A 23,004-nucleotide genomic window follows, 5' to 3' on the forward strand; every position below is an offset into this window, starting at 1 on the left:
ATGGTAGTATAAAAAACAGAGTTCCGAAAAGTGGGTAGGTTTAACCGTGGAAAGAAAAACCTACGAAAAGACCACGGTAACCTCGGGTAATGATGTCATACAAAAGCACATTACAGTTACTCATTTCTTTTCATTTCTTTTCTTTTTTGGTTCATAGAATTATGCTCAAGGTGGCTCTGTCGTTCACACGTGCCATCCTTGCTACTTTCACCCATCTTTTATTGAAACATACACTAAGCAAAACTTCTCTCTCTACTCTCACCTTCCTTTTCAGGTGGTACGTGAAGAAGCTGACGAGAGGTTTGACCAGAAAGGAAAGTGCTTGTCTCTAGGCCTTTCAGACGCGTCCCGCCATAGCCAGAAGTACGATGAAAATGGCTCTTCCTTCCGGTTTGAAGGAAGGAGGCGCGACAATATTGACGACAGACTCGGCTGATAAACCAACTCGTCCCACACGCGACAGCAGTCGTTCGACATAAGCCCACAGGTCGCAAATAGTAGGGCACTGTACGAGTGCGGGCAGAACAGTTTCGTCGCTCTGACCGCATCTCGGACAGGTCGGCCCGGTGTTTCTGGGGCCATGTCTGTAGAGCTTATCTCGAACGGGTAGCGATTTTCGATAGCACTGCAAGGCCAGGGATCTCTGGAAGTTGTCCATACGTCCAGGCCCGAAAGTTGTCTTGAACAGGCGGGCCAGGTATTCCCCGTCGACGCCCAGGTTCTCCCCGAGAGATAGACAGACAGACAGATCTACTGACAGATAGATAGATAGATAGATAGATAGATAGATAGATAGATAGATAGATAGATAGATAGATAGATAGATAGATAGATAGATAGATAGATAGGTAGGTAGGTAGATAGATAGATAGATAGATAGATAGATAGATAGATAGATAGATAGATAGATAGATAGATAGATAGATAGATAGATAGATAGATAGATAGATAGATAGATAGATAGATAGATAGATAGATAGATATCCTTAGCAGTCACTTCGAAGTGAGTGTAACTTCATAGCAAGTACCATACTTTCTTTGTAATGCAGTAAATGTACACCAGGATCCACCACTAATTGCAAGAGAAACGAAACCAGTGGTATTTGTCTGGGATAAAGGCTTCTTAGAACATACTAAAAGTTCACAAAATCATCAGAGTGGAACATGCTGAAATAACACAATGAAAAAGCATCACTATTTTAGCATTTTTTAACTTGGTGCAACTTCAAATGGGCATAACTTCTTAACTAATCAAGATAATCCAAAACAAATAACACCTTTACCTATGTTTTCATGGGTAATCTTTCAAGTAAAGTATTAAAAATTAGTTATCTCCTCCACCCATAAAGTTAAACATTACTTACCCCCAAACCCCGCTTCCGCACACATACACGTCCACAATAAAATTGTTTACCACAAGATAAGATAAAAATCTTAATCCCAAGTGCTTTTGTTTATATTGACATCATCAGGGGATAAGAAAAAATAAAATACATACTTAGGCACAAGTATATGCTGTACAGTAAAAGCTTACAGTCCGTCAGTTCAATTACCTATTTAGTCAGATTTAGCTGTTATCTCCATCCTCAGCATTGTCATAGTCATTGTCCCACAACCTGATTTGCAGGCATACCGCACTAGAGTCAACAATGACCGCGGTGCAGGGGCACGATCAGAGATGACTGGTTTAAACGTTCCATCTGAAAGCTTCCATCCCCAGTTTTCAGCATTCAGCGTGTTCTCCTACCGCTCTTTGACTTGGTGGTAGACACATAGATTATGGTACTTCGTAGCTACTGATATTGATGACAACATGTTAAGGAGAAATGCCTTATTTTTCGTGGTGACAATGGCTTGGAATCGGCGATATCTAACATCATCAAGGGAATTGCTGGAGTTCCACTTATAGAAAATGGCTATTGCCTTCTCATCAGCCGTGAAGATATCGTTCTTTGTTGCCCTTGTATTCCTCAACACCTCCGCCTATTCCCGAAATGCCTCGCTGTCTTGAATAAGTTTGAAACCTGCCGCCTTCCCGATCCCAAAAACCCTGGATGTGATATCACACCCCAAGAAAGCATGCACAAAGAGAATGTGCCTGCACACCTGGACCCCAAGCTTATGCTTGATCGAATTAATAGCCATGTACCTGACTTTTGCTCCTTTCTTTGGTTCAGGTCGGAAGTGGATGTCATGTTTGTTTTCTCCTGCAAGGTGGATGAGGAGAATAAGTAGGTCTGTGTCGTCTCCAACTAACACAGTTTCTCTGTCCTCAGAGATTCTCACTGCAGTTTAGATAATAAGAGTATCTGCATCTCCTCTTACATGGATAACTTCACAGACTTCTTTGGCCAGGGCTTCTCCCAAAAGTTCAAGAAAGCGTTGATTGTTCTCTTGGTCTGAGAGGAATTCCATCTTTTTTAACTGGAGCTCCGCAGACAGATGGAATGTTACCTTCCTACTCTCACACTCTATTCGGCGCTGATGTGTGCTGTCTTAACCATCAAACGCAACCACTACCTGACAAAGTGTTTTGTAACATATCCGGTATAGTCCTGCAATATCTTGTATGTTTCACCAAGTTGCCATAGAAAGCGATGGAGAAGATTGCTTGGTTGTGGGTTACCTTGGATAAGATGGCGTCAGCTACTTGTGTCTTTACAGCTTTCAGGAGCATTCGGAAGATCATTCTCCTGAAATCCTGCAATGATTAGTCGTTAAAACAGAAGAAGCGGATCAATCTGTACTTCCTCATCACCTATCTTGACTGCCGACTTAGAGTCAAAAGAAATGGCTTGGGCTTTCCTTTTGAAACTGTATTTGACCACATACTGTCCAACCATTTCATCAAGAATGTCATAACCGATCCTTTTTGCATCATCCACATTAAGCTGGAAACCAACCGAGATTCCGCTGACTATGTTACGGAGGGATGAGTCCGTTTCGAATGGAAGAACGTTTCTGCTTAAACCGTTCTGTTTCACTCGGATGACAAAATTTCTTTCTACATTCTCAGTGAACACCACTCGGTTTCACCACAATACTAGATTCACGTTGAAAACTTGCTTTTACTATACCTTCACAACCTTTATCACCCAGTGTGATTGTTGCTCCATCTGTCAGTTTCTTGTTACAAAATACGCAGTATGCCATGATGACACTGTAAAGAAAATGGTTGAATATTAATATAGGCCTTAAGAGAGACGTTATGGGAAAACCTACATGTAGTTATGTAGTTATGGATATTAATATCTTTACTGATGTCATACATGCAGCACAGACATCCCAACTTTAGAATCCAATGCTTGGACATGCCATATTATACACATTTCTTATACCAATCGTATAGCACACAATGCCGGTGAAAAGGTTAAACTGGGGTGCGGCTACTCCTGGTAACTGTATAAGGCAACCCAAAATCTCTTGGCAGACATTTCCATGTCAAAGATATATCAGAAAAACATACGTTAAAACATCAAAACTTGATAGCTTCATAAGAAGTATTGCTGTTCCTGTCTGTACCTTGGTCGTCTAATCCTGAAATCTTAAAGTTTAACCCTGAAAAAATATCGTTCCACTCAAAAGATTTTGTGGGACTTCCAGTATATCATGAAGGGTACCCTACTGAACAAATCTCAACTGGTTTCGTTTCTGCTGCAATTAAATATTGAGTTCTGAGGAATATTAGCTAATTTGACTTGGCTATTGCTTTAGATACCTAAGTAGTCTTGAGCAGATATAGATACTCTTCTGGCTGCTGCAGTCTGAACCGGGCGTAACTACCAGGTCAGGACAGCTTGAAAATGGGCAGGTGACACCTGTTCAGTTTTAGGTCAGGAGTAATATAATATGAAGCGCTCTCCTCAAGGATACAACGCATCCCACCGCCTGACCCACGAACCGATCATATGACTACGTGATTGTGAAATCAACAACTTAGTCACTAGGCCCCCGCGCTTTCGTACACACGCACGCATACACACGCTTATGCGCACATGCATACACTCACGCGCGCGCTCTCACATACACACATACAGTGATGAAATGGGACTGGTTCGCACATATTTGAGTGAACATGTAAAATTCTTTTTATTTTGTTTTTACTCTGTGTGTGTGTGTGTGTGTGTGTGTGTGGTGTGTGTGTGTGTGTGTGTGTGTGTGCGTGCGCGCGCGTGTGTGTTAATGAGAACTGGACGCTAAAGAAAGTCTGAGAAATGTTATGATGTCAAGCATGCTACAAAGTCAGATGACCCTGACTCCCCGTCCCCATGCGAACCCTGCATTTGGCTCTTTAATGTTTTGAAATAAAGGTTAATCACTGAGTTTTCTGCCTAAAATGTTCTCTTTTCAAAATATCATAGAAAGATTGCTAAAGTTTATTTGTAGTGACTAGAATAAGAATTGTACATGTGTTTATGTGTGTACACGTATGTATTAATACATAGAGCAAGATGCATGTATGTGTGTGTATTTGTGTGTGTGTCTGTGAGTGTGTAATGTGGTACAGTTATAATTGTGTGTTTGTGCATGCGTTCCCCTCCCACCTTTAGCTGATTGCCTCTTGCCTCTTTTATCTTATAACTTGTTTCAGTCATTAGACTACGGCCATGCTGGGGCTCCGCCTTGAAGAATTTTTAGTCGAATGAATCGACCCCTGCACTTTTTTTTCTGGGACTTCTCAATTACGGTTTCAAATTTTAGGGTGACGAGCTGGCAGAATCGTTAGCAAGCCGGACGAAATGCTTAGCGGCATTTTGCCCGTCTTCACGTTCTAAGTTCAAATTCCGCTGAGCTCGACTTTGTCTTTCATCTTTTCGGGGTTGATAAAATAAATATCATTTGAGCACTGGGGTTAGTGTACTCACTTGCTCCCTTCCCCAAACTTGCTGACCCTGTGCCACAATTTGAAACCAATGATGGTTTCAAATTTTGATGAAAGGACAGAATTTTTAAGGGAGAAGGTGCAATTCGATTACATCGACCTCAGTATTCAACTGGTACTTATTTTATCTAACTCCGAAAAGATAAAATGCAAAGTCGACCTCGGCGGAATTTGAATTCAGGACGCAATGAACCGAGAGAAATGCCGCTGATCATTTTATCCGACTTGTTAATGAGCAATATCACCACCTGATACTGCTTTGCCTTTGGTCCTTTCAGAGTCGATGAAATAAGTACCAGTTGAGCATCGGGGTGAATATAATCAACACACCCCACTCTCCGAAATTGCTAGCCTTGTGCCAAAATTTTAACCAATAATACAGGTAGGAAAAAGGCAGTGAACTTGCAGAACCGTTCGCTCGCCGAGCAAAATGCTTATCGGTATCTCAACCGTCTTTAGGCTCTGAGTTGTTCAAATTCCGCCGAGGTTGACCTTACTTTTCATCCTTTCAGGGTCGATAAAATAAGTACCAATTGAGCCCTGAGGTCGATGTTATCAACTTATCTCCCTCCCCAAAATTGCTGGCTTTAGGTAAAAAGTTGCTGAATGAGAAATCAATAAAAACAGTTCAGGAAATTTCTTTTCCGAAACAAATGAAGGAACATTCTGAAACGAAATTGGTTGTAAAAGTAAATTATTTATACAACTTTTGGCGAAATTAAAGATAAAAAAAAAGATTTTGAACGTAGGTAAGACTTATGATACTGTCAGTAGAAAAAGAACTTTTGTCACACATGAAGCATAAATTAAAACTCCAAAAATCAATTAAGGAAACTCTCATTGCAGACCATATTAACCAATCAATAAGAAATGGAATTTTTCAGAAAAATTATTTTAAACGGATCAAAAGTGTATGTTATTATTGACTTCATTAATATCCAGGAAAACTGTTCATTTGAAAAAATAAAATTAAATAAGATAAGTTATCAACAATAATGTTTCTGAATTTGATAGAATAACGTCAGATAGTATTTATAGTGTGTTACCACGAACCTTGGAGATTAAACTCTGAATATTTACAGAAGAATTTGATCGCATAGTTTGATTCATCGATTAAAACTTGTTTTAGATGATGCTATAAATAAAGGTAATGAAAATAGACTATTTCAAGAATAGTTTCGACGAGGTTTCTGCTATTTTGTCATCTGTCATAAACTGCAACGTTACAACTATTAAATGATGTTCAGTTATTTTCCTCCAGTCTCAACTCTAAGCATTATTATTCCGTGTAATGGTATATTATGTGTCTGTATAAATATGTTTGTATGCGTATGTATATGTATGTATATGTGTGTGTGTGTGCACGCGTATGTATACGTAAATATGTATATGTATGTATGTGTATATATATATATATATATATATATATATATATATATATACACGTGTGTGTGTGTGTTTTCAATCTTCTGGTTACGGTATCCCTATAGTGTATATAATGTGTGTATGCGCGTGTGTGTGTTTCAGAGAGAGACAGACAGACAAAGACGGAGATACAGATAAACAGAGAGACACAGGGAGAGAAAGGGAGAGAGAGAGCGGGGCAGAGTCCTTGCGTTGCGTCGTTGAATGAGTGTATCACGATGAAACGACTCAAAGAAGCCAATGTTTCGAGCATCGTCTGATTCCCTTTTCGAGAGTGCAAATGTTGCCTGAGAGACTACCAGTAAAGTTTGTAACGTAGATCATCGTAAGCTTCCAACAAATCCAAGAAACCAAGGCATATAAAACAATTTAAATTATTTTTTTAAATTAGATTTAAATTATTAGAGACGTTGATTTTTATGCTCCTAATAATATCTTATTATTAGATTTAAATATCGTCTGTCGCTATGTTCTCAGTTCAAATTCCGCCGAGTTGACTTTGCCTTTCATCTTTGGGGGTCAATGAAATAAGTATCAGTCAAGCACTGGAGTCGATGTGATCGACAAGTCCCCTCACACTAAATTTCACGCCTTGTGCCTTTAGTAGAAAAGATTATTAAATTTTAATATAAGGCGGCGAGATGGCAGAATCGTTAGCACGATGGGCGAAGTGCTGGCGGCATTTCGTACGTCTTTCCGTTCTGAGTTCAAATTTCACCGAGGTCGACTTTGCCTATCATCTTCCCGGGTCAATAAAATAAGTAGCAGTTGGACACTGGAATCGATTTAATCGATTTACATGCTCCCCGAAATTGCTGGCCTTGTTCCCGAATTTGAAATAAATTTTAAAATTGAATTTAAGGCGGCGAGCTGGCAGAATCGTTAGCACGCCGGACGAAATGCTTTGCGGCATTTCTTCATGCTTTACGCTCTGAGTTCGAATCAAATTCCGCCGAGGTCGATAAAATAAGTACCAGCTAAGCACTGAGGGGCGGAGTAATCGACTATCCCCGACCCCGAAAATTTCAGGTTTTGTGCCTATAGTAGAAAGGATTATTAAATATGAATTTAGTTATAATTTCAATGACATACGACATTGGCATACCAGATTCATTAGTAAGTACTTTTATCATTGAATATTTTTGTTTCTTAAGGCGGTAAGCTGGCAGAAACGTTAGCAAGCCGGGCGAAATGCTTAGCGGTATTTCGTCTGCCGCTACGTTCTGAGTTCAAATTCCGCTGAGGTCGACTTTGCCTTTCATCCTTTTGGGGTCGATTAAATAAGTACCAGTTACGCACTGGGGTCGATATAATCGACTTAATCCGTTTGTATGTCCTTGTTTATCCCCTCTCTGTGTTTAGCCCCTTGTGGGTAGTAAAGAAATAGGTATTTCGTCTGTCGTTACGTTCTGAGTTCAAATTCCGCCGGGGTCGACTTTGCCTTTCATCCTTTCGGGATCGATAAATTAAGTACCAGTTGCGTACTAGGGTCGATCTAATCGACTGGCCCCTTCCCAAAAAAAATTTCGGGCCTAGTGCCTAGAGTAGAAAAGAATATTTTTGTTTCTTAAATAATTTCATTATTACTGTATACTGAAAGGTAGTGAGCTGATAGACTCGTTAGCACGCCGGACAAAATGCTTCGTTACACTTATTCGAGCTCTACGTTTTCAGTTCAAATTCCACCGAGGTTGACATTGTCTTTAGTACTTTCAGGAGTCGATAACATAAGAACTTGTTGAGCACCGGGCATAGCACAGTGGTAAGAAGTTTACTTCACAACCACATGGTTCCGGGTTCAGTTTCATTGCGTGGCATCTTGAACAAGTGTTTTCTACAATAGCCTCGAGCCAACCAAAGCCCTGTGAGTGGATTTCGTAGACGGAAGCCGAAAGAAACCCGTTGCATATATATATATATATATGTATCTATCTGCGGGTGTGTATGCCTTTGGGCATGTATTTGTCCCCCACCACCGCTTGACAACCGGCTTTGGTGTGTTTATGTTCCCATAACACAGTGGTTCGGCAAGGAAAACCGATAGAACAAGTACCAGGCTTAAAATAAAAATTAAGTACAAGGCGGTGAGCTGGACAAAATGCTTTGCGATGTTTCTTCTGGCTTTACGTCCTGATTTCAAATTTTGCTAAGGTCGAATTTTGCCTTTCATCTCTTCGGGGTAATTAAAATAAAGTACCAGTCAAGTACCTGAGTAGATGTAATTGATTAGCTCCCTCCACCAAGTTTTCGGGACTTATGCCGATCGTAGAAAGAATTATTATCGTCGTCATTATGATTATGATCATCATCATCACAATGGGTTGCAGCGTAAATATGGGAGTGCATTTATGACTGTATAATTTCATGTAAAATTGTCGGAACTCTATCAAACGTTGGCTCGAAACGTCTTCATTGTCATTCAAACTGCTCCAAATAACAGTTAAATCTTCCTGGAAGTAAAACCCATCATGTTAAACCAAGAAGAGCAAATAGGATAACAACGATGTCCCAGATATAGGCAAGATACACAATAGACAAGATGATCAAGACTGAAATAGCTGTGGTCGTGTATTTGGTTCGTTCAGGACTGATTTGGAGCTAAATAACGGCAGCAACAACTTGCCAAAAGTCAGCTCAATAAAAACTGCAAAATTTGAAAAATGTACTTAAAATGTACCTTTACATTTTATTTTTATTTTTCCCTTCTATTTAACAATTTTTGCTTGGGGCCATTAAATATGTGAAGTTACTCGTGTGTGTGGAAATGTGTCTTGTAATTGCACAAACTGGAACTATAAAAAGGTGTTAAAGAGAAAGAAAGAAAGAAAGAAAGAAAGAAAGAAAGAGTGGTAGGCGCGTAAGCAAGCTAAGAAACGTATGGAAATATTTGAGAAGGGCTAAAAAATCATTGATTAAAAATTTTGCACAAACGGAACAAAAATGGATATAACTGAAGATTATATAATGTAGGAAAATGAATTTTATAAGATACAGAAAAACGAGTCATACTTTGAAAAGAGAATATTTTACGAAGTTTCTTTCACTTTTTCACCAAATTATTTTATTTTTGTAGGTATCCGAGTTCTTCCAGCAATGACTAATCTTCTAAGTATATCAGCAATAATTGTTGCTGGTATTTGTATATATTATATGGTGAAGGAACCAACACTTCCAGCTTTAGTAGAGAAAGCAGATCCTGTTTATGATTATATCATAAGTAAGTAGTTCTTTTACTATTAATATTAAGCATGATATGCATTATTTAAAATAGATATAAACTGAGACATAAATCAAATTCGTTGTATAAATAAGAGGAGATTGGTGTTAATTCCATTCTTTCAATTCAACGTAAAAGATGTCATAATTAGCAGTTTTCTCAAAAGATCACTTTTGTCTTTTATTTTTTTACTTGTTTCAGTCAGTGGACTACGGCCATTCTGGAACACCATCTTGAAGGGTTTAGTCAATCAAATCTACCCTAGACCTTTTTTTAAAGCCTGGTACTTATTCTATTGGTCTCTTTTTCTGTACCACTTAGATACGGGGGGGGGCATAAACGAGCCAATATTGGTTGTCGAGCGGTAGTGGGAAACAAATACGCACACACACGCACGCACACACACACATACACACACACACAAACACACACACACGCACGCACGCACACACACGCACACACACAAGACCATACCAGAAGACACTTGCCCAAGGTGCCAGGTTATAAGATTGAACCCAGAACCATATGGTTGAAAACAAACTTCTTACCACACAGTCACGCCTGCGTCTACCTCTATGTATTCTGGAGCGAATACCCTTCGATATACTAAACAATACATATCCAATTGATACCTCTTACACCAGAATGTATCTTTATTCTATGCAGAACGATGGATCTGCTTGCATTCAACATCACTTTCCCTCAGTACAGAGTACTACATAACTATTATTACCCTCTTCTCACCTTGATGTACTACTTAACCATTCTTTCTGATCATGGATTTACCTAAAAAGACTTCATCCAACTAGATTTAATTGGGCCCTCCTACCCTCCTGGGCATAAGAAACCACAACAAATATCATTGATGAGGAGCATTATTTCCTCTGTCTAACCTATATTTCTCCGATGACGGTATACCCGGCTTATAGAGTCTTCGCTCGATACGACACTTCAATAGAATCCTAGAAACAGCTGTCAGAGACTACCTTTACCTGTTTTGTACTATTTTTACCATTCGTTATGGAACTAAATGTTTAGACTAAATCAAATGCCCTAGTTCTGCCTTGACTAATTGTTTGCCTTTCCTCAGTACTTTAACCTATACCTACTGACTCAAAGGGAAGCCAGTATTAGCCGTTTTTGAACAAGTCATTCAAAGTCATCACACTGTCTTTGCCTTAAACTGGTTGATTCATATTTGCTATACTTCTTTCTAACTGGCGTCAGTTAATTCAAATACTGCTGTTTTATTGGCGTTTTTCCTTCGCCAATAAATTATGTAAAAATGAAGCGGCATTTTTATATAATTTACTTTTGTCAATTTGTACAATTAGTTATAAAAAAAAAACTTGTCAAAACCTTTTTTTAATTTTATTTTTATACTTTTCGAATTGTGTCTTGGTGTTTGTTTTTTGTTGTTGTTTTTTTGTTTTTTGTTTTTTTTTCTTCTTTTTGTGTAAGATAGGAGAACCAGCAGCAAAATAGCAGACGCACGAGTGATAATATTTTTAATTAACTGAAACCAGAAAAGTGCAGGAGAAGAAGAGGTGGAAGATTTTAAACATATTACAATTGAAGTTGGAAATTATATAAGAAGAATGTGCTGTTGAAAATATGTTGCTTCATTCAAGAGTAAAAGTGCATACCCTCCTTAGATTCTAATACCCTCTACGAAGAAAATTCTATATGGAACAGATATTGTTACATTTCAGGATGGTAAAAATAAATGACTATCCCGAAATATAACAATATCTATACTGAACTTTCTATATTTACTCCCTATTATAGACAATATGTTGGAAGGGAGTTGAAGTACTCGTATGAAGGAGATGCAAACTTATCTTTAAACTTTAAAAACAATCAGCTATCTTCCTCTTATGTTTTTCCAACTACAGTTGAGTTGACATTTAAGTATCAAAAGAGGAAACGTGACTACCGTGGACTGTATCTTTACTAACAATCAAGCAAGCATTAATCCTGTCAGTTCAGAAATAGAGATCGATAGTGAGGCGGTTTTAGCGAGGTCTACTCACTATACAAAAACGACAATTTATCATCAGTAGAGCAAAAGATTTGAGTCTACACCTTGAAACTCTGGAAACCCAACAATTCTGTGGCTCTATAAAAGTTGAACAACAAATCCTTTCCTTAAAGCGCAAAAAATTTAAATTACCTTTTTCAGACTCAGCATAAATCCATTAGAGAAGATCCCAATTCTGCATGTATATGACAGGGTCCTGTGAGAGAGAAAAGAAAACAGCTCTTCAAATATTTTGCTGTTACCAAACATGCTGTCCAAAAGCAACCTAGTCTTTCATTTAATATTTCCCTTACTTTTTTCGATCCGAAACTATCCGAAAGGCATATTAATTAAATTCTAACGTCAGCTTCAATATATTTAAGCTTGCATTTTTACTCCTATACTCTTTCAAGTTCAAATTAATGAAGAACATCATCGTTTCTGCGCTCGCATTTTTTCGGATAGCGCACACACACACACACACACACACAAACACACACACACACACACACACACACATATATATATATATATACATATATATATATATACATACATACATACATACATACATACATACATACATACATACATACATACATACATACATACATACATACATACATACATACATTAGCAAATACTTATATACTTATAGGCATATACATATATAATCAATCATTAGGATTTTTCATCAGTAAATGTTTGCTGTGTTTTTCATTTCATCGGTTAACAATTCTAGCACTAATGTTTGAGTTCGAGCAGTTGCTAACACATGCACACACTCACACATAAACACACACACACATACACACACACACACACACAAAGAAAGAAAGAAAGAAAGAAAGAAAGAAAGAAAGAAAGAAAGAAAGAAAGAAAGAAAGAATATTGATTTAGAGAGAGATGGACAGATAGACAGAAGCAGGGTGACAGAGACAGATTGAGCATTGCGTGTTTTTGTCACATAAAATAATAGATATTCTCCTTTTACGTTAATCAGTCTTGTGTATGTATAAAATTTATATCTGAAAATTGTGAACACATTAACGACTTTATATTCATTGTTGGTTGAAATTGCTCCACTAACACCGTGACAAGGGAAACAGGCCATATAACGGGCGTATATTGAATGTACAAATAGAGTTTCTGCATTTCGTTCCTCTGATATGTGTAGTGGTTCACATAAAACCTCCTGGGTCCGAGAGTGTTATTTATATGAATAATTATATTTATTTATATTTATTAAAATAGCTTCCATTATCTCAAATATAGGTCTGTGTGTCGAGAAATCTGCTTGTTTTCTATGATATATATATATATATATATAATATATATATATATATATATATATATATATATATATATATACATATACATACATACATACATACATACACATATACGTGTGTTTGTGCGTATGACCGTATATATATATACATATATATATATAATATATATATATGATATATATATATATCGTATATATATAATATATATTATATATGTCTCATATCTATATATATATATGCATGTGTATATATTATATATATACATTCACAAATGATTGTATAAATGATTACACGCATACGTATGTACATACATACATATCTATATCTATCTATCTGTCAATATATATATATACAGGCAGATGTGTGGAATGAGTAAGGGAGAAACAGAGAGAAAGAGAGGGAAAGAAAGAAAGGCAGGGAAGCCTCATATATATAAGATATGCGGAAATTTTTGCCACAGATGGAAAATCTGTTTTTATTGTATTTTAATATATATTTCTGAGATGTAAATATAAAATGTCCCTCACAACGTTACTTTGAAATAAATTAATTTAACTTTAAAATAGTATATAAGGTTATAAATACAGTTTACTACATACTGTTACTTAGAGTTTGATATCTATGATACAGAATGATGCTCAAATGGTTTGTTTTGTGGAGCTTGTGACTTTCACAGTTTTATCAAAATAGTTCGTTCCTTTTTTCTTCTTTGTGTTTGGTGAGGATGGGGATTTGGTTTGAGTTTCGTAAGAGATTGTGGTCAACAGACTTATGACGGTTCGTTTGTTTACATTCAAATTTGCTTGATCAGAACATTATAACTTATTCTCATGTCGACATTTAGAAGCTAGTTCCCATCTTCTGATTAATGTTTCTGTAAATTTTGGTAAGGATGATATATTCCCTTCATTGCAGAAAATTATAATGGGAGTTTTCCTTTAGCTGCAGCGCAATGTTGACTAGATATCGTCCTAATCCTTAATATGACACAGCGTAAACTCCTATCTTACGTAAAGTACTATTATTTAGTGTTTATTAAAGGTAGACTTTTTACAAGTGTTGTTGTTGATTCAAGGGTCTTCTGCGCCTTACGTTAGTTTGAACCTGTCTCAAATCCCCGACCGTAAGTGATTTATTCCACGATTTATTTGTTTTTATATTTTATTTCATTATGATCTGGGGGTCGAAATAAATTAATCAAATTCCTGAAAAATCAGAACAGTTGAGGCCTAAATAGATATAAGAGGCGCTGGTAACTGCCGAGTTGAAAGTCTAATAATGATAAGCAGGATCTGGGATTACATATCCTGCCGCGTGATCAATTTAATTTTGATGAGTGAGTAAATTTTATCTGGTCTTAGTTAATCTATTCTTGAAAGCACTTCTGTGTTAGGCTCTATGAAAATATTTTCGGTTGTGTGTTGAGGAAACTGTGTAGATGTAGATCAATGAAATTTTTAACACTTATTTTGATTGATTCGGACGAGACAATACGCTTGCCTCACTTGTGATAATTTCTCTTTCGCAGCCTCTCACGATTACAAATTATGAATATTATCGTAGTTATAGAATATTAGGAGAATTATTTTCTGTGAATATTTTATATATTGTCAGCTATTCAGGATTCTGTAATTGAAGATTAAAGTGTAAACTGCTGTATACTAGCCTGTTTTTTTCTTCTTAACAATATTCCTCAGTGATATTTGCTAAGCGCTTTTTACTAATACAATACTACTTCTGTGTTCATGAATAATTTTACCCATGAGTTTCTCAGCATAAAAAATGTCGACAGTATTTAGTGTAATACTTATTGTGTAGTTGCATTGCAACCCTGCAAAACCCATCTTCATTTATGTATTTGAACTGCATATCTGCATTATCAAATGAAAGCATGAGACAGAACAAATAGAAAAAATCTCTTAAATACTTCTCAGATTAAAAAAAAATGAGCCATTGGATATTTTTCAAAAACTTTCGAGATCATTTGAGAGTAGGCCAACGCTGCCGCAGATGCTTAATCAAAATGCCGCAGAAATTAGAAAAGTGCTTTGTTGCTTCATACACAATAGTAAGCTGATTGCTAAAACAGAAAATCAGCACAAGATTAATGAGTCAGTCATCATGCCTTCATGGTCAGCAATATCTTGCATCATGAATTTGAGTGCCAACAAAACTATTCAGGCAATTCCTTTGAGTAATTTCCACTGTTGCCAGAAGAATCGATAAGATGGCTCGTGACATTGAAGAAGAGTTAGTCATTTCAGTTCAATCGAATAAATTCTCTTTTCAAATAGACAAAAACTACTTTGCAAAGTTTATATAAGATTCTGAGGTTATGTAAGATTCTGGAAAGGGAATGAATTGATGGAAAAGATGTTATTTGTTAGGAAGATTAAAACAGATACAAAGGGACTGTCTGTTCTTGAAGTAGTTAAAGTTACCTAGACGTAAACAATATTCCAACGGAGAATATAATTGCTTCTTCAAATGATGGTACCACTTCTATGACTGGTTACTACAGATGACTCTTCGTCCATCTAAAAAGGACCATAGTGTTTGTACGCACCATTCACTGCGTAATTCATAGGATTCACCTAGTAACTTAAAACTGAGGAGGACGTCTCAATCTTTCGCTTCAGCTGTCATAAAGATATAAACTTTAACAAACTCTTCTGGAACGCCCCATGTGAAAAAATGGTGAAGACTTTCAAAACGCTACTGTCGCATATCGAGGTGAGGTGACTTTCTAAAGGAAACTATCTTCAACGTTTTGAGACGTTCTTAGGCATATCTGAGTCTTCTTCCATTTTCTTTATTAGACTTTCATGTCTCAGTTTATTAAATACAGCATTATTTAATAAACTGAGACATGAAAGCAGTAACTGAGCATTTAATAAACTGAGCATTAAAGCAGTAGCCTCATAGAAAGTAAGGAAGCATTTGTTCCTTTCCTTAAGAAATTCGAAGTATATTGGTACAGCATAAGGCTTTGGAATTTTCACAATTTCCAAACCCAGGAATAATCGATTTGGTACTGAAAAACGATGAGCTTATTAATTTATGTGAATCATCTTAACAGATACAAGTATATTCAAGAAATATTTGATGACCTTTTGAACCTAAGTGTCCTGGAACGGATTTTGAATCCTTTTGAAATGGAAGCTACTGAAGTTGAGGCAAAAGTTCAAGAGGATTTGATTTATCTTTAAACTAATACTATTGTACTTCGCCAATTCGATCTGTTTCATAAAAATTTGTGGATCAAAATTAATCTGCCAAATATATTCCCTGTACTGTGGAGAAAGGTCCAAATATATTTCATTGCATTTCCACCAGCGTGTTTGGTCGAGTGCAGATTTTGTTGCCTTATCAAAATCAAGGAAAAGTCTTGAGATCGCAACAATATCATAAAACGTGTCGAAAAACAACAATCTTGAGAATCGCATTAGTTATGTTAAATATTAAATCTTAACTTCATGTATTTCTTATTCGGTTATGTCTTATGTCAAAATTCTTATTTATTTCTACTTATTCCTGATGTCCCCTTGTTTGACAAAGACCCTAGAATCTGAGTAGAATTTTAAAGAAGGTCCTGAGAAAAAAGGCGGGGTTGAGAATAGCTAAGTGTATATATATATTATATATTCTGTACATGTATATGTGCGTGCAGATGGATGGATAGATGGATGGATACATAGGTCTGTCATTCTATGAGACAAGGGATTCACCTGCAACGAGTGACAAATTCTACAAAGCTTCTTACAGACTGACTGCGACAGTATTCCTGCTGGTCATTTTGTTGTAAATGTTTCCTGGCATGGAGCTACCAAGACAAATAATCAATTCAATTCAGGTCAAATTGTTGTTGTTGCTGCTGTTACTTTTGTTGTTATTTAGGTCCAAATTACCCCTTATCGAACAGACCTATGATCAAAGGCGTTCCATTTATAACCATCTCGCCTCTTTATATATTTTGCACTACATTCTGGATTCGTTTGTATGTGATTTTAAGGAATTTAGCTGCTACTTCTTGCAAGCCCGGTGAGCTTGTAGAAGCTCGTTCTTTGAATCCATTTCCGATGAACTGATACGGTTTTATGGTATGACTCTAATTACAGTGGATATGACAGGTGCTGAAGCGTTTTTCCAGTTCTCTAGAGTTCTTAAGAGAAATGATTTCCGCGTTTTAAACATCGAAATCCGTCTTAAATGAAGACAAACAACTGATAACCAGAGACTACGTTTTACTGAGTTAAGTAAAATAATATTTGAGAAAAAACGTTGTACATAGTCTAACAATTGTTAGCTATGGATTTGTCATGTTAGTGATCAGATGGTGCCCACCCACTATTGGAGGAGCGGTTGGTAGACACCCCCCACCACCACCACCACCACCACTGATGTCTAATCAAGATATTCTAAATTTTGCTTGATGGACATGGTGTGATATATTTTAATCGCAACCACAGAAGAATTGAAAGAGTTTGCAATTCAGATATCAGTTGAAAAATTTTGCTTCTGATTCTGATTAACAGAAAGCTAACGCAATATAATGTAGATTTTAACGTACAATATAGCTTCGTTTATATACATACATACATACATACATACATACATACATACATACATACTACATACATACATACATACATACATACATACATACATACATGCGTGCATGCATGCATGTATGTATGTACGTATGTATGTATGTATGTATGTATGTATGTATGTATGTATGTATATGCACGCATGTATGTATGTATGTATGTATGTATGTATGTATGTATGTATGTATGTATGTATGTATGTATGTATGTATACGCATATTCACTTCTTCGAAACATTTAAATAGTTTGTGGAGTATTTTAGTAATTTAAAAGCGGAATTCCGGAAATTAAATTATGATCTGTTCTGTCACGAATTAACTACTATTTCTTTAACGTTATCATGAAAACTTAAAATTTGATAAAGAAAAGCATTGAATTTTTCTGAATTTTTCTATCAGTTGCAATGAAAGAGATTAAGAGATTATAAATTTCTGATATGATTTTGATAGAATGCAGTAAGTTATGATATTCAAGATTGAAGGTATCTCTGAGAAATTTTGCCAGGTAAAATTGTGATCGTTTTCTCTTCACAATGGGAATGAATATTTAGGAAATGGGTGTTGGCAGTCTTGTCAATAGTATGGGATCCGAGCATTCTTTTCTGTTTTTTCTTCTTTTTTTTTTTAAAGATTCAATCAGGTAATGGAATAAGAGAAAAGTGGATTGTTAATCAATAATTTTATTTACCGGGGAGCCGCATTAAGACGCTAGGAAACATTTACATGGCATAAGAAAGTATTCTTTATTATTCTTATTTTACTATTCTTTTTAGAATAACCAAAATAGTAAAAACATCATTATTCATCCCGGCTGGTATTTTCTAGGATTGTTTTATATAACGTCTTTGATAAACACAATATCAGAACGTTTGCTTCAAATTTCTTAAGAGAATAATTTCAAAATTTCTACGAAAGAATCGAAGAAATCACCATAAACACTTCACCATTATTCTATACACACACACATACACATACACACACACACACACACACACACACACACACACACACACACACACACACACACACACACACACACAAACACACACACACACATATATATACTTATACTGATAATATTAATTAAAACTTTTATGTATTTAGTTTTTCTCATTCCGTTCCTATCTAAATGTTGTTGTTTTTTTCTTCTTTTTTCTCAGTTGGCGGTGGCTCAGCTGGATGTGTGCTCGCTTCACGACTTTCTGAAAATGAAAACAATACTGTTTTACTTTTAGAAGCCGGTAATGTTGAAACTGGAAGTATGTTTGTGAGCATTCCAGCTGGAGTGGCGAAGTTATTTAGATCATCCTATGATTGGCAATATTTTACAGAGCCACAAAAACAAAGTTGTCAGGCACTTAATGAAAAGGTAACACTAGTTGTGGTTTTCTTATAATTTTCATAATTTTCATAAATTTTTCATATAATTTTTACACTACTTCTAAAATTATTTATGTCTAAATGATTTTTCTTTTTTTAAAAAATATCATTTTATAAATGATATATGTATAGTTGATTATATAACAACCAACTATGGGTAGTAAGCTACGAAGTTCTTACATTCTATCGATTTCTTATAATTCAGACTACCTCATGGTCCCGGTAGACAAAATGGAAAAGTGTAGTTCAGGAGGATGGCGAGAGAGATGCGCTGTAACAGGCACTCTGACTCACGGGACTCGCACTTACGGATAGCAATCTCCACCCCGATAGCAGTGAGCAGGGATATGGCACGGTGACACGGTGACCGAGAACGCCGGAGGTCTCCACGGCTACATGGTCGACCATAAACCTGTCAGAGAGCGACCGATACTTTTATAAATTAAAGGTCAACCTCAAAGACTCAAGGAATAGTAAAACCATAATTTCAAATTAATTATCATTTGAAATGGCTTGCAATTACCAAATGCGTAGTAGATGTTTGCATTGAAATCGTCCGGAAATATTCAGAAATTATTTTCTTTACTCTCCCACTAATCTTTTGTTGTGTATTTTAGCGAAGTTACTGGGCCAGTGGAAAAACTTTAGGAGGTTCCAGTAGCATAAATTTTATGATCTATGAACGTGGAAACCACTACAACTATGATGAATGGGCAGCCAGAGGCTGTGAAGGCTGGAGCTACGATGAAGTTTTGCCTTATTTTATGAAATCAGAAGGTAATAAAATCAAAGATCTAGAAAATTCGGGTAAGGCATCTTTTCAGAATATTTATGTATATAATTCTGAAATAAATTTTATTCAATTATCATTTTAAAATATTAAATTCGAATCAGTAATAAAACAATTAATTAAATTTTTCGAAGGTTAATTCCTTATGACAACACAGTCCCGCTATTTCAGCTTGCTTAGGATCTAGAAAGTGCCGGATTATCAAATATGCGAGTGTATTGGAACTTAGTCAAAAACTTTTTTTAACCAAGTTTTTAACCAAGATATGTAGCTATGTTTCAGCAGCTTCAAAATCTGCTGGATCTAGGAAGAGCTCAGAAACTAAGGAAATGAAGTTGGTGATTGTGAAACGTTCTTAACAACAACCAATACCCACGAGGTATGATCTAGTCAACAGGGAAGTAGTTACATAGTCACTCGACCTGCCTAAATTTGCAGCCAAATTTCCCCTAAATTACACTCAGCCGACTTAAAAAGCAGAAATACATTCAGTAATGTAACCCTTGATTCTGACTGCCCAAGAAAAGGATAAGTTATTCATGACTAGAATGTCTTTGATCATAGGTCTACTCGCTAAGGACTAGTCTGGGTTTAAGCACCAGAAATTGGGCAATGTAGTTGTATATACGAAAAAGACCAATGGTCCATTACTGGAATGCCTTTGATCATTGATCTACTTGATCGGGATTGATCTAGAGTTAAACATTATAATGATATATGCTGTGCAACTAGGATCTTGAAAGCTTATTTCTGAATGCAGATACAAACTAATATATTTTACTGTTGGATTTATTAGTTACTACACTAAAGCCTAGACAAGGAGATGAAGGCTTTATTGATATCGATTATTTGCTTTTGGTTCTCATTCATATATACGTTTTATAATAGTATCCATACTTATCGAATTTTTTTCCAAAAAATATCTCTCAAAACTCTACCCGGGTCTTCTATGCGAAGCTGGGCCTCGATAAGATGACTTTGTCCTTGTCATTCACAACTATTGGTTAATTTTAATTTAGGTGATCTCTTTTACTTAGACTGACTCCATAATAATAATATTTACTTACGCATTATTGTTATTACTTGAACATTATTTGTATTACTTTTACTATAATGATATAGGATATTTTCACTAACAGGATTTCTTGCTTTGAGTTCAACTCTACTGCTAACTTACTTTTTATATTCAGTAATGTTTTCTGCTATAGCTAGTTACTTTTGTAACGTTCTGTAACATACTACTAGATTACTTTAAATATTTGTTTCAAATTTTGGTACGAGACCAGCAATTTCAGGGGAGGGAGCGAATCGATTTCGTCGATCCCAGTGCTCAACTGATACTTATTTATCGACCCCGAAAGGATGAAAGGCAAAGTTGACCTCGCGGAATTTGAACTCAAAACGTAGCGATGGCCGAAATGCCGCTAAACATTTTGCCCGGCGCACTAACGATTCTGCCAGTTCACCGCCTTGATTGCTTAATATACTAAAATATTTTTCTTCGGGATACGCTACTGAAATTGGGATGTTTTAATATATCTGTACACCTTTTATATCATCAAATACGATAAATCAAAATGCTTGCAAACAAGTATTTTAAAAGTATACCACGAAACAAGTAATTTCTGTTATCGATATTTATTGATATTTTTACATATATATTGCAGCTTTACATACTACAAACAGCTGCCGAATCCCCTTCAGCTAACGGTTTAGGGGAAGACGGGTCAAAACGGACCCACCCCTATGGGAAAAGTTCGATATTTCCGTCAAAAATGCGCACATCTTGTGCATAGAGAATAGCCATTCACATGTTTCTGTGTAGTATGATTAATTGGAAAAAAAATCTTGCATTATGTGCAAAAGAAGATGCGTGCAAAAGAACTTTTTATCAGACATGGTCCGTTTTGCCCCAGCACTGGGGCAAAAGAGTTCAGGTTGGACCGTTTTGCCCCATAAGAATGTTTATTACATTTTGCCGTATTCAAATACATACTCGTGTGTATTATACTGGAATGCATCTTTTATTTATAAAACAACTGAAAATGACAGAAATGAAAGTAAACTATGATCATGAGAAATACAGTTTCCTGCTTTCAATTTGCAGACCCCTCCCACCCTGAAGGTTCATGGTTTCTTTCTTTTTTTTTTTTTGTTAAAGACACAGAAATAATGCTCAATGTGACTGGTCAGCAAGGTAGCTGATTAGGGGACACAGAGTTCACAAATGAATGTAACGTCATCAATTCCAACCCCAGCACAATTTTGATGTGCCTATTCCCTGCACAGCTGACATTCAATCCAATTTTCTGTCGGGGGTTCTTGATAAAGTTCGCCACAGAAAATGCAATATAACTCCTTGTCTGTTGTTTTTGCTGTGCAGGCTGGTGTCTTCAGCACACTTCCTGCGGTCTTGGGTTTGCGAGCATTTCTCCTTGCTGTTGATTTAGTTGTTGATTTTTCATGACTTTAGCTGACAGAGAGTTTTAAAGAGTGAACTGGTGAGGCACTCTGAAGTTTGAGCTATTCCTTTTCTTACTGTATCCTGAGTTCGTGGAACAGGCGACAAGGAAACAACAGAGATTTTTTGTTGTGGTGGATTGAATAGGCCTACTTCTGTGTCTTCTTGACTTTTTCATTCATCTGCACCTTTGACAGATGGATCATAAGAATGTGAGGGTGCATGAACTACTTGTAGCTGTTCCTGTGATGGTGTTGGACTTTCCTTAGGATCAGCAATTTCAGTGACTTCTACTGAAATGTAATCGACATCACCAAACACATCCGGGTTTTATGGCCAGATCCCAGTGCAACGAAATTCACTGCAGGTATTCTGAGCCGTTGCAGATCGTATGAAGGCCTGTCCAAAAAGGTAGTAACTTTGAAGTTATCTGCTCGCTGACCTGGATGATTGATGGTCCACTTGTTAACTTTCTGGTGATAAAAGGTTTTGAGGAGTGCAAAAAAGATCCTAAGGGCTGAAGCTTGTGGCTGGTATGAGATGGAATTGATACTATGACTACGCCATGTTTGCGAGCTAGATCAATTGCATCTAACTTGATGTGGCTGATGTGATTGTCTAAGAGGAAGAGCACTTTTCTCTCAACAAATGGTGCTCCATGAAGCAATGGGTCAGCTATGCGCTTCCTCTTGAAGATAAACGCAGGCGTTATGAAATGCTCGGTGACGCTCATTGGACACACATCTGTCACAGTTCTTCCTTTCTCAGCACTAACAATTCGTCCAACCTGCTTTGCTCTCTTCAGTGAGATGACTTTTGGAACTCTCTGCACTGAGGACAGACTTGTTTCCTCCATGCTGAAAATCCGATCAGCTGTGAAATGGTGCTGCTGGTAAACTTCTTTTAGAACATCAAAAAATCTGCCAAT

The 23,004-nt window shown here is 36.6% G+C and overlaps 1 protein-coding gene across 1 annotated transcript in view; it reads left to right on the top strand.

Annotated features, from left to right (window-relative positions):
• The window catches only part of LOC115210754 (glucose dehydrogenase [FAD, quinone]-like), a 77,601-nt gene that overhangs the window by 29,815 nt on the left and 24,782 nt on the right, over nucleotides 1-23,004 (top strand). Inside the window, exons 2-4 of the mRNA XM_029779467.2 lie at nucleotides 9,381-9,524; nucleotides 18,606-18,814; nucleotides 19,443-19,632. Of these exons, the coding sequence (XP_029635327.2) occupies nucleotides 9,381-9,524; nucleotides 18,606-18,814; nucleotides 19,443-19,632 (543 nt within the window). The remainder of the gene's footprint in view (nucleotides 1-9,380; nucleotides 9,525-18,605; nucleotides 18,815-19,442; nucleotides 19,633-23,004) is intronic.

Source organism: Octopus sinensis, linkage group LG4 (genome assembly GCF_006345805.1).
Source record: "Octopus sinensis linkage group LG4, ASM634580v1, whole genome shotgun sequence".
NCBI classification, from domain to species: domain Eukaryota; kingdom Metazoa; phylum Mollusca; class Cephalopoda; order Octopoda; family Octopodidae; genus Octopus; species Octopus sinensis.